Raw genomic sequence first — 13,497 nt, 5'->3', positions numbered from 1 at the left:
CCTTTCTATAACTATTCAAGTGTGTCTGTAACGCTTAATAGATTATAACTAATTCAAATATGTATTAGTTATAATTATAGATATGCTCGGAGATAAAATTACATTTTTTCCTCTCATTTGTATAATTAAGTATTATATTTTTATAATTTTAAACATGATCCCACACTTATTTTAGCCTTAAAAAAACGTTTATATTTGTTCATTTTATTCTTTAAACTTTAAACAACATGAAAAATGTTTTAAGTTTGACGTTTCAAGAGGAAAAAAAACCCTTACAAGTTTGAATTTTTAACTTTAAAAAACTCTTTCTAAACTTTGCAAGTATTTGATACTAAAAGGCAACGCATTTAGTGATTTCAATTTTTAATAAAACTCAATAAACATGATTTATTGACTGTATGTGAACAATCAATGAGTTTAGTGGTGACTCCCAAAAGATCTCAGCGTTGGGATATTTATTTACGTGGATATTATTTAAATTTTTATATTTTATAAAAAAATTATTTGCTTAGATTTTTTTATCTCTTACTACTTTGTTTGATAAGTTTAGTGTTTAGGTTAGCTCTTATTATTAATGCATCTAGTTGGATTTTATTATTTTAGGTTAAATTCCGCTATTAGTCCCTATGCTTCACAAGAGTTATGGATTTAATTCATATTTTTTAATTTAGTCCTTTTTAGTTTCTATACTTTTCAAATTTAAAAATATAGGTTTACCTATTAATGTCATTAAATTTTTGGTTAAATTCTCTAGTGTGACAGTTTGAAATTAAAAAAAAAACCTTCAATTGGTAGTTATGTGACAAAAAAGACGACATTGTCCTGAACCTACTTTATCAAAGAATTTTAACAATGCTAATAATTTTTTAAATTACATCAACATTTTATTTTAAATAAAGCATTTAAATTAACTAAGGACATACCTGTCCAAATAAATATAAACCAAATTTTTTATGAAAAAAGTATGAAACACCTATCCTTCGAACTCCCACAACATATGTGACATTATTCCAACTATCACCATTTTAAAAAGAAAATAAGTCTTCACAATCCTTTAATTGGTAAATAAAATATAACTTCAACACGAGTTTAAAAAAGTTAAAAAATAAAATCTCTACATAATATCCAAAAATCAGTCAATACATGTCACTCCCATTGCTTCTGTATCACATTCATCTTCTAATTATTCTATCAATTGTGAGTATTGTATCTCTTTAACTTCACCTAAACCTGCATATGAGAAACTATGTTGAGTACTCTCCTCTTCTTCTTTTTTTAAATTGGATGAGAAACTGTGGAGTGCTCTCCTTTTTTTCTAAAAAAAAAAGCAATGAATGTGAGTTAAATAGTATTATCAAAATTAAAATTTTATTTATGTTTATTTTTAAATATGCTTATTATATGATGTGGGCGAGCGGGATGGGTGGGGATGAGACAGGTACAAGGTCATACCTACGCTTGTCCTACCACTCACGGCAGGTTTAATTTTTGTCCCCATTCCCGTCTCACCACCCGCGAAACTTGTACCCATCCTTACTCAATTGAGTGCGAAGTGGGGCAAGACCCACGGAACCGGCCCCATTGACGTCCCTAGGGAGAATAACTAAAATACAATACAAAAAATAAAATAATACTTTAAAACATTAAAAAAATATTTTTCTTTCCTTGGTCCTTTCTCTTTTACCACACGTACAAACAGAGAAACGTGTGAGATGTTCATGGCAGTAGCTCTACAGTGCAGAACTGTATCTTAGTTTTATATAAAGAAATAGATGTATCGTGTATATATGTTTTTCAATCTCTACAACCTTGTGATTTGATCAGCCTCTCCATCAATGAAAGGCAGGTTTAAGGTTGATTAAGAAGAAAACATAAAATTAAGAAAAAAGAAAAAAGATTATAGCTGCAGATACGAGGTCCATTTCAGTCGACAACTACACAATATCCCCTAAACTATGACCCTAGGACAACTTGATGAGAGATATGGTTAAACACTACTTAATATCCACTTAATCTAAATTATAATTTTATCGTCATGATTAAGACCGCCTACCAAAAAATTGTGGAAAATTTGTATCTATCATAGAGTAAATCACAATAAAATATGAGAATCCAATAACGAGTGACAACATCTTAGGTCAATATGCTGTATATTTATATAACTAGAAGACTGCATTACGAAGCTTTTTCCAACATAGTAAAATAAGGCTTAATTGGAAATCGTGGTCCTAAAATACTAATTGTTACATATAAATATGTCTTTACTCTTTACTAACCTTTGAAACTGACATGTTTAATGTTTCATTTTTCATTCATTCCTTCTCTTCGAATTCAAAGAAAATATTAAGTTTACAGCTGCTTAAGAGTCTTTTTGTTTCTTTCCTTTTTTTCTTCACTTCATTCTCTCTTCATATAGCAATGAAAACCAGAAAGCTTTTTCCGGCTGTGACTGAAACAAACGAAACCATAGAATGCCCCGATTTTTGTGACCCTGCCTGCCCTTACAACTGCTACCCTTACCCCGACTACTATTACCTACCGCCGCCGCCGCCGCCGCCTCCTCCTCCCTTCTCGGTCCAAAACCATTACATCTCACCTTATGTGATCATCTTGGTTTCCGTACTCGCCAGTTTGATCCTTCTTGTTGGCTACTACGTGGTTGTAGTGAAGTCGTGTTTTGGTTGGTGCTGTTCGAGGAATAACAGGCAATCACAAACTCTAACCGATGCTTCAGACGAAGAGTTCCTCGATGAGAACCGAATTGATCATCCTATTTGGTTCATCACCACCGTTGGTTTGCAACAATCCATCATAAATTCCATCACTGTTTGTAAGTACAAAAAGGGTGACGGATTGATTGAAGGGACGGAATGTTCGGTGTGTTTGAATGAGTTCCAAGAAGATGAGACGGTGAGGTTGTTGCCTAAATGCAACCACGCTTTCCATATTTCGTGTATCGACACTTGGCTGAGGGCTCACACTAATTGTCCCTTGTGCCGAGCACATATCGTCTTTGATGCTCTTTGTAGCACTCCAACTTCAGCGGATCAAAACCCCGATAACATGGATGCAATTATCGATAATAATCAGACAGAAACTTCTGAGATTGGAGGTATGAATTCTGATGAAAACAGGGCTGAAAGAGAATTGGCAGAGGCTAATGACCAAAGGGTTTTGAAGGAAGGCGATGAAAATGGCGTTTTGTTAGAAAGTGATTGCATGGAAAGAAGCAGTGTTGTGGCTAAAGAGATGACACAAATCAAAAGGTGCGTTTCCATGGATTCTTCTTCTTCTTCATCAGCTGCAAGTTTGTTTCTGGGCATTCAAGAGGATGTGGAAAACCCAGATTCAAGCATCGTTGAAACACAAAACGAGGTTAGGGTAATGGGGAATTCATCCATATCTCAGCATCTTCATTTAAGCCCAGTTACAATGAAAAGATCGTTCTCATGTGGTGGAAGGTTTTTCTCTTCATCCAAACGTTACCGAAGCATGAATTCTTCAATTCTTCCCCTGTAAAGTAAAGTTCTTTCCCTCTTTTAGATTATAGTTTTGGTTTACAGTGTGCGGTATTTGTTAAAAACAGAGAAATTGTATGCACGATAGCTGATGAAGCCCACGACGTAAGAGAGGAACAAGAATAAATTCCATGTATTTTGCTTTGCCTTGGGCTCAAATCCAGAAGTATATATAACTTGATTGAAGCTTCACGTTTAATATCAACTGATATCTGTATATGCGAGAAACTCATTACGCTGTTAACTACGAGTGTGTTTCAGCTGAGAGATGAATTGATTGATTTTGATTTTTTTTTTTTATGTTGAATTGGTAAACTTCAATGATTGATAATTATGGAGGATAAAATGAATATAGTTCTTAGTTTAAATGAAGCAATCTTTCTTTAATTCTTGCTTTTCAAGTCAAGAAGAAGAGAAAGTCATAATTTAGAGGTTGCTTGAAACCAGGTATACAGGCTAACCAAAACCAGTCAATTTCATCAGCAGTCAAAAGGTTTGCCGAATTTTTGGTGACTTAGGTTTTCTCCATGGCCTAATTTCCATCTAATCAATCTGACATTTTTCTTTACTCTGAAGATGATGATCTAAGCTTATATACCTACAACTAATATTTCATGTCCTAAACAAATTTCGATGTGGGCTTTTTCAACCAGCCACGATTTTGAATTGGTACTGATGCTGGTTCAGTAACTGATCCAAAGCCCTATCAGTTTTTGGGTCCATATGGTTGCAGCCATAAGCCCAGTGTTTAGAGCCCAAACATGTCCAATTTCTCTGATTCGTTGTCTTCGTGGCAGAGGGACCAAACTAGAGGTGCTCATGGGCCGGGTTGCGCCTAAGCATGATGTTACTATACTTCATGTTTGCCCAAACCCGGCCCAAAATTTAGGCCTAAAATTTTACTCAAACCCGCCTATATTTACAAAAGACTAACTCAAGCCCATTTTAGGCCCACCCATATTATTTAAAAAAAATTATATTTATATTATATTATTTTAATATTTAATAATTTAATATATTTTTATTTATTGAAATTTTTTATATAGTGATCTTAACATTATTCTAATGTTTACATTAGAATAGTATTATATATTTAATATATGTTTATTTTTTAATGTGTTCTAAATTACATAATATCTAAAAATAACATAATATAAATTATTATAAACTTAAAATGGGTCGGGCCAGGTTTGGGCCTTGAATGTTCAAGCCTGAGCTTGATCTATATTTTAAATAGACCTATTTTTTTTGCTCAAACTCATTTTTTGAGCCTAATATTTTTACCCAAACCCTTTTAAATTTTGGAAGGACCTTCGAGTTCGGACAGATAGCTCAACTCATGAACAAGTTTAGACCAAACCAATTACCAAATAACATTTTTCATCTAATATTTATGTTTTGAATTTTTTGTATAACATTTTTCTTAAAATATTATATTGTTCAAATTCTTTTATTTTAACTTGACAAAGATAAAGGTGCAGTGGACCGGTTAGGTTAAAGAAACTAGTCCTCTATGTTTAATTATTTATATATATTTTAAATATAAAATTAAATAATTAAATGAAAAAAAGTTAAAAAAGTGGTGGACAAAAAACTAAAATAATATATATAATTCTATTTTTTAATTTATTTTTTCATCTTAGATTATTATATATATTCTATATATATATTTTAAAGATGAAATGTAATAAACTTCAATGATAATATAATTTTTGACCCTAAAATTAACAATTAGATATATTGGTCCATGAACTTGGACTCTGTCAAGATTTGATGATATAACCAATGATATTGGAATAGAACCGGATCGAACAAACCAAGAACTTATCAATATAATGGTCCGAACAAATGGGTTGAACCGGTTGACTTGAAAACTGCTTGAAATTGGTGAAAATTTAAAATCATGACAAAATCGATAGTTGAACAAGTTGAATCGGTATAATAAATTTTTTTATTTATTTGATTTTTTAGATTTTATGAATTTTTAATTATTTCTTTAATTATTGTTGGTCTGGCGATCGAACTGATTGAATCGGAAACTAGTGATCTAACTTGTTCAGCCATCGATCTAGTTATTACTGAATGTAACACTATATGGTTGTACTACATAATCACTTCAAAATTTATATAAATTTCAAATGATGATGTGGCACAATCCCAAAGTATCGCATCTTCAAATTTTTATATTTTTCAAGTTTAGAGATTAAAATGGACCTAGTGGTCAAGTTGAAGTACCAAAATGGGCAAAAAAAAATTATAAGTACCAAAATAAACCTAGTTACCAAGTTTAAGGATAAAAAATTATATTGTCCCTAAACTTTATTATAATATTTTCCGTATATTTATAATACGATGATTACATTTAAAAACAAGTAAATAAAATATATTTATATTAAGTTATTAATTCGTCTGATGCAATTGTAAATTAGATAAACCAGATAAAAATAAAATAAACAAACAAAATCAAATTAATCAAATTGCATGGATTTAATTCAATTAACTCGATTTTAATGCACGAGGCAAGACAAAAAGAATGAAATTTTACACCAAGCTAGAGCCTCGAGAAGCTTGAAGTAGCAGGCCCAGACAGCTCAGTGTAATTAAGGGATTTAATCAACTTACATCTCTCGACCCAATCCCTTCAGTTAAAAAAAACACTGTTTAATTTGTCGTCTTCAAATCCGCCATTTTTGTATTGCTTAGTCTTACACCAAAAAAAAAAAAAAACAGGGCAAGTTGGTGCATTATGGACAGCAAATGCCATTAATAAACACCAAGCAACGCCAACGGAGAGAGAAAACGATGGTCAAACCTAATAAGCCCAGCACAAAAGACAAACACTTGAATCGATTTGCAGTTTAATTCCTAATTTATATATATCTATACTTAAAACAAAGAGAAAAAAAAAACATTTTCGATCGTAGCGAAATCTTTTTGTTTGGCGAGATCGACTTCGAGATTCATGGAGTTAATAATATCTACTTACTAACAACCATGCATGCATTGTCTTACATGGTTTTGTTCCAAGTCCCAACTCCCTTTGTTATTTTAAAACTAAAATCCTTTCATCAATCTAAGATCTCTTCAGATCTTGTTCCAGTTTGACTTACTTGTGTCGTATGTGTTCCTTAAGAACAAGTTGCTCCAAAATTAGACATTGACGAATTTAATTTTTCAAATGCAATGTGACAAAATTTGGACCATTCCGTCGATTTCGAATTGGTTCAAGTTTGAATAGAGCAGATTTTTTTATTTGAAAAATGAATGTGGAATGAGACAAGGTGAACTTTTTCTTTTAGATGACGAGTATAGAGCAGCTACCGTAATTGCTTGCTCCCGCCCGACCCGCTTCACTACATGTATAAACTATTAAAAAGGTAAACGTGTAATATATAATATATGAAAAATCATATATTTTATGTTTAAATTTTTTTTGAAGAATTTATTTAAATATTTTACTTGATTTTAAAAAAATTGAAAATAAGTCACAAAAATTAGATTAAAACGGTGCGGATAAAGTAGCGATGAATGCATCCAACACCTATGAATGTGATAAGAATTTTCAAAATTATATATCTATAATAGAACGAGATAAGTGATAAATAAAAAAAATATACTAATTATAAAACGATAATAAATTTAAGAATATCTACATGTCCAGCTACATTGTTGTCCCTATACATACATCATACATGTAATCACGAGGCCAGCTCAATCATTTGCCACACCGGTGCAGTCAAAGTGCCCTTTATTTTTCCATTGGATGGATTATCGAAGAAGTAGGAGTCAAACACTATCCTTATTTTTGATACGGGATGATTTTCTTCAAAATTCTTTCCTTTTAATCATTGATTTGTTTCAATTTTGATTTATTAAATCCTGATTTCTTTAGTATGTAAGCATTTTCACGTAATACTTAGGATAATGGCTTGATGGTTTATACGACGACGTTTCTCTAATGTTTTCCTTTTTCTCTATTGAAGGACAAGTACTTGTAAAATAATGCCGATAAACAATTGCAAAGGTTAATCTCTAATTTATTACCTGGAGAATTAAACAGTACAAATCGCAATTCGAATATAACCTATCCTATATTACAATACTCACATATAACGGAGTTTAATTCAAACATAAATTCGGATAAAGCTCATACATGATTTGTGCAAGGTGAAGCTCAAATTCAAGCACTCAAACTCTTGATGCCAACTCTAGAAGGTATCGTTGGCTAATGTTTTTAAAAAATTTAATATATTATTTGGTATTTGAGTTTGATTTTAATATTTAATTTGGTACTTGGAATTTTTTTTTTGTTTCAATTAAGGACTTATGTTTTCTTTACTAGAGCACATTTGTGAAGCGTTTATTAGGCAACATGATATCATTTAGTCTGAGTCTCAAATTAAACATTGAATCCAAACAATAAATTGAACATTGAAATTAAACTCAGATTTTAAATGATATATTAACTCTTTTAAAAAAGTTTAATGTAATTTTTTACTGCTAAATTAGCAACTAAATCCACAATGACACTGGTATTTTTTTACCTTTTTACCCTCCGAACATATAAATCATTATATATTTAAATCTAATTTGTTAGCGTCATAAAAAAGTGATTTGGCCTCCTCAACTAATTTTAGGGCGGGTTTGGATGAGCGGTGCGTTTACTTGCAGTTAGTGTAAAAACAGCGGTGGCGATGTGATTAAATATTGTAGCTATATTATAGCGTGAAATAAAAAGTAAGCTAAATGCACTACACTGCTCATCCAAACCCACACTTATTGTGACAAGTGTATTACTAGATCATGATTTATTTTTTTAAAACATATTGCTCATTTTTATTTGCAAAAGATAAAAATGGAAATATGGGGAAAAAGTTAAAACTGAAATTTAATAATTTGATTTTGAAACATTAAAAAAACTTAAAAATCATTAATTTCCTTGAATAAAAGGAGTATGTGTGATTGAATATGTTAAATCATATAGCATAAATTAAATGAGGTTAAATATATAAGAAATCTAATGTTGAGGGAGCTGTGGTTGTGGGACAAAAAGGAATTGCAGTAATTAATTATAAAAATCGCCAAGGCAGACTTTTACTGTTGCAGATAAATGTAGGTTTGATGTTTACTATCATCACATTGGTAGCAACTATTCAGTAGCTATTGGCATTTCATAATTATTAGAAGCGTAGAAATGAGGAAAACAGAAGATGCGAGAGGAATATGAAGGAAGTCATGATGATGTTATTATTGTAATTCAAAATCACAATCATTTCCTTAAAGAAACTTCTTTGATCTTTCCTGAAACTCTCCCCCTTTTCTTTTTCTACAGGTCATAAAAGAATCTCCTGTCCACTCCCAAGCTTTTTCACAACCCCCCTTTTTCCTTCAATCTACTTTCAAATCTAAAGGCAAAACCTTCTGGTTTTTATAATCAAACTTCCTGCAGATTAAGGAAAACCTTTTTTTACTGGAAAAAACCCCACTTTTTTTTTATGATAATCTGTAATTTTTAATAAACAGTTGCGAATTTTTTACCGAAAGGAATGATGAATTTCGCATATCAAGACATGCAATGTGAGCATGAATTAGATTGTCTTTTCCATTTTATTCATCAATATTTATAACAACATGTTCCTTTTTAATGCATATCTATATGAATTATTGATCCAAAAATAATGGGGGAATTCGCTGAATTCTTTTTTTTAATTACATGCTTAGTTGGGGGAGAATCTAATTAATGTGATTTGTAGAGTTTTCATCATAATATTTTAAGAATATAAGGAAGGAATTGTACAAATTTGAATATGAAGTTTCGTCCTGAATCTCGTGTGTTAGTTTAATGATCAGGATATTTACCATTTCAAGTGTGATTTGGAATTAATCACCTTTAATTTTACCTTCCTTTTAATTTTCAAAAAATTAGTACTAATAATAACTTAAACCAACATAAATGATTCCACGTCAATTTTAAAACCTTAATAAAAGGTTAAAAAGAGCTAAGAAAAATTATATATGGGCCAACTCAAATTTCAAATCCGAAAAAATTGCAATCAATCAAATGATGGTTATAAACTTTGCTGTTTATAAAGTTTGTTGATGCAGGTCTATAGCTACATCTAGTCCCCTTCATTAGCTTTCCTTTATTTTCCCTAAAGGGACGACAAAAATCTAATGGATCTTTATAAAGATAAGCTTGATTAATGATTATTATTATTGTTTTCATTCTTCATATCATGCAAAGTTTAGGAAGCCAAGTTCCACATTCTGTCGATTGCATGTGTGGTACTTTAGGCATATGGTTTCCAGATCATGATCATCTACAAACATTAAAATAATTTATTACCTCAAAAAATAGAAAAAACAAAATTGGAAAAAAAAGAAGCAAACATCTGAATGGGCAGCACAAAAAAAAAAAGTAACCCCCTTTACTTATTTTTCACTCAATCAAACAAATTCAATGACAAAAAAGGAGAACAAAAGGCCAAAAGGGGATAAAGAATCAAATAAACTTTATAACGTAATGGCTGAAGATAATCATCAAAGAAACCTCTAAACAGATTCAGAAAAAAAAAAAAGAAAGTAAAGTAAGACCATCGAATCTGGAGTTCACTGTTGCATGCCTTAATCTTTTGAGAGAGAAAAAAAGTGATTGTGGCACCCACACATAGTTAAAAGTTTGTCAAGCTATAGTTTAAATTCAGAAAGTGGAATGGACATTGGAGAAGGAGGGGAAGGGGTTTCATATAAAAGTAGGACAAAGGAAAACTGCAATATATTGTTGGGAAAAAGACACATTTATTCTTTCTGTTGTTTCCTCGAAGGCGCATAGCTAGGTAACACTGTAACAGTGGCATTATACCACAACATAGTAAATTGTCCTAATTCCAACATTACAACGATTAAATAAATCTTATCTGTTTTTAATGGAATTGCATGAATGAATTCGGCAGTTTGTCACAATAAGTACAAAATAAGTTTATCTTGTCAAAAGAACCGGCCGGAAGATATGGTTATGGCTGTCTTTAAGTGTCTTAATTATTTGATGTTCTTTTTTCTTTTTTATACATGAGACGCAATGGTGGTAGGTAACAGGGTTCTGTCTATTTCGACTGCACTGTGGCTGATGGGACACAGTTTGATGGCAACTTTTTTTCTTTACCAAGTAGTAATAATAAGACATATAATTTGATTAATTCTTGCCTCCATTAGCAGGCCCAACTTTAGGAAAAATATTGTACTCACTTCGCTACACTTACACTGTATGTCTCCAAAATACATTGAAGTAAGATATATATTAAAGTTGCAGACCTTGCGAGAAAATTAGATAGCAAAACAACAATGGAGTCCCGTTCGATCCATCGATTTTTGGGAAAAAAAATTACAGCGGGACACAAAAGACATAGAAGCTTTATACGTCTCAGTTTTCTCTCAGCTAAAAGCAGCTTCTTCTTGGATACTGCGCAGCATTTGATTAACAGCTGCTGCAATTTCATCCACAGTGTTCAGATGGCACCCTTCCTCAACCTGTCCCCATTAACACTCTAAATCAGCAACCATAATTTGAGATGGTTTTTTTTTTTTTTTGCTATTAAACTAATGAAATTTGTAGTGAAATGTTTGTTAAATAATTACCTTGACGCTGATTGAATACAAAGCCATTTCATCAACAGTGGAGACATTGAGGTGGAGAATGGTGAGGCTTAGGCTTTGTAACCCAGCAACCAGTTTCAAGAGTTGTCTGGGTCGTTTCTTGGAGAGTATCTTAAGGTTAGCGTGGGTTTCCACCATGGTCACTTCGATATCCGCCACGCTTTCGGCGGCCATGGGCTGATCAGCTGCCATGGACGACGGGGAATTGTTGCAGTGAGACGTTGCACGAGTCGAGAATTGCGGGAAGGCGAAAAACTCAGCAAAGGGTGAAGGGTCGCCATTGTGTTCTGGGCGTTGAGTGGTCCACTTATGAGCCTCCATGGTCTGCAACAGCTGCTCTAATTCCTTAACGAAATTAATGGCTCCCCCAATAATCGAAGCTTGATCACCCTGAGAAAAGGGTTAATGCATTTGTTAGTATAAACTAGTTGTCAGACAAAGCAAAGATATAAATATAGCTGACCTAGGCTACAAATCTGAATGATCTTTCATGAAAATCAGGAATTTCTACACTTTTTTCAGCCAATGCCTTTTCACGATTCTTCAAACATTTGAGAATCGAAAAAGTAATGGTCATAATATGTTAATTACTTAATTAATAAGCGAAAGCGTTGATTAGGGTTGTATAAACTTGTTCTAAAGGTTAATCGTTACTTTATTAGTCCAAACGGAAGAGAGAGAAATAAAAACTGACCCTTTGAACATAAGAAGCTGGCATCAAAGATCTAATAGCAGCAAGGTACTCATTCATTTGCTTCCGACGATTGCGTTCAACAGCAATATGAGTCATTCTCTGGTTCTCTAGCTCTTCTTTGTTCTTACTGCTCCTGGTGCGACGACGTTTTCGTCTACCACCACCGTTGGTCGCCGTGTAAGCTGGTGGGGGTTCTATTGGAGCTTGGAAACCAGCTGCAGGACCAGGGAGAGACTGGTCGACAGTACAAGTTTCAGGCGAAGAAGAGTAAGGATCCCATAATTCCTTTGCATGTTGTTTTTGCATGACTGAAGTAGACGATGAGTCCCAATTTGCATGACTCCCTTGTTGTTGTAAGTTGGTTTCAAGGATCACAGGAAGAACTTTATCTTCATCTTGAAAGCAAAAATCATATCCCCAGGCTCCTCCTCCTCCACCAGCAACAGGGAAGATGTCCTTGAAACCGTAAGTAAATCGATCCGGAGGGTAAACCACTGCCTCTAATGCCATGTTTTGCAAGAATTCAGATCCTTATTACACACTGCCAATCTTTTTTTCCCCCTCTAAAGTTGGTCCTTTGTTTCACACACATACACAAGAGACACACGTTTGTATTGTCTATTCTCTCTTTCTTTTTCTTTTCCTAAAAGGAAAGTGGAAAGACAAAGATGAAGGAAGAGATAAAATACGTAAAAGGGAATCTCTTGAAATTATAAGAACTGAAAGGTGAGAATTGAGAGGGAGAGAGAGAGTGGAACTGTTCCCTACAAAGAACCCCAAATGAAAGAAAGAAAGCACTACACATCCAAAAGACCAAACAAAGTCCTCCTTTTATCATCCCCTGGTTCTCCCTCATGAAAGAAAGTTGATCAACTTTTTAAAAGATGGTTTCATCCTTAAAAAAACAACAAAAGCTACAGCATGGTGCACGTGAGATTACATTGCAGACCATGGAGAGATAGAGACAGAGAGAGATTCTCTATGGCAGTTGGAGAGAGAAAGAGCAATTACTGTTTCAGAATAGTCGTCCCAAAGTAAATAACAATACCAATGTAAGAAAAGGGTCCAAACTCCAAATTAGGGGCATATCTAATATCGTGAAATGGGTAACCTTTTGTTGTTTATTTTATTTTATATCAAGGGAACAGTCATGTCTCCTGCCAACGACATTAAACTAATAATTAAAAGGAAAGGGTTGTTTCGTCTTTAGACTAATTCGGAATATCCTCTTAATTTTATATTATAGTTTTTCTAAATTGTCCAAACAAAACAGAGGCGCCTAATTAGATATGACTATGGCTTTCATTATGCAATAATGTGGTCGGACACTTGGACATTAAACTCAGAAAGATGACAAAAAGCTGACGATAAACCAGAGATTCTGATCAAAGATCTATATATATAAAAAATAAAACCCTAATAAAAACAGCTTATCGTTTTATCTTAATTTTAATTTTAAATATATTTCAGGTGTCTGGTAAATGCCCAGAGGAATCCATGTGACCATACAAAGAGCCACTCTATAATCATCTACGACCAAGACTATGCTTTTAACCTAAAACAAAAAAAAAAAAAAATCATGCTTCTCCTCTCTCTCTCTTCCCAAAAAATTCTCTACTTCCTAATGTTAAT

General features: G+C 32.8%; 2 protein-coding genes across 2 annotated transcripts; one reads left to right on the top strand and one right to left on the bottom strand.

Moving 5' to 3' along the window:
• The first annotated feature begins 2,274 nt into the window (after positions 1-2,274).
• Positions 2,275-3,817, top strand: LOC107905079 (RING-H2 finger protein ATL54). The gene has a single exon (XM_016831647.2). It carries the CDS (start codon positions 2,290-2,292, stop codon positions 3,517-3,519), a length of 1,230 nt encoding a protein of 409 aa, XP_016687136.2. The 5' UTR covers positions 2,275-2,289; the 3' UTR covers positions 3,520-3,817.
• Positions 3,818-10,705: 6,888 nt separating this feature from the next.
• LOC107905077 (transcription factor bHLH96) lies at positions 10,706-12,969 on the bottom strand. The gene is made up of 3 exons (XM_016831646.2): positions 11,866-12,969; positions 11,154-11,561; positions 10,706-11,045 (listed from the first exon to the last, which is right to left on the bottom strand). The coding sequence occupies exons 1-3, from the start codon at positions 12,373-12,375 to the stop codon at positions 10,950-10,952; spliced, it is 1,014 nt and encodes a 337-aa protein (XP_016687135.1). The 5' UTR covers positions 12,376-12,969; the 3' UTR covers positions 10,706-10,949.
• Between the last annotated feature and the right edge of the window lie 528 nt (positions 12,970-13,497).

The sequence above is a fragment of the Gossypium hirsutum genome, chromosome D05 (assembly GCF_007990345.1).
Source record: "Gossypium hirsutum isolate 1008001.06 chromosome D05, Gossypium_hirsutum_v2.1, whole genome shotgun sequence".
Lineage (NCBI taxonomy): Eukaryota > Viridiplantae > Streptophyta > Magnoliopsida > Malvales > Malvaceae > Gossypium > Gossypium hirsutum.
Note: the sequence above shows the minus strand (reverse complement) of the source record. Positions and strands in the feature narration are given on the sequence as shown.

Bases quoted from the DNA above. Each gene is read 5' to 3' on its own strand.
- LOC107905079 (XM_016831647.2), top strand. From the start codon at position 2,290: ATGTTTAATGTTTCATTTTTCATTCATTCCTTCTCTTCGAATTCAAAG.
- LOC107905077 (XM_016831646.2), bottom strand. From the start codon at position 12,375: ATGGCATTAGAGGCAGTGGTTTACCCTCCGGATCGATTTACTTACGGT. The intron at 11,562-11,865 runs GTCAGTTTTTAT...CCCTTTTCTCAG, and splicing joins CAGCTTCTTATGTTCAAAGG to GGTGATCAAGCTTCGATTAT. The intron at 11,046-11,153 runs GTAATTATTTAA...TAATGGGGACAG, and splicing joins TGTATTCAATCAGCGTCAAG to GTTGAGGAAGGGTGCCATCT.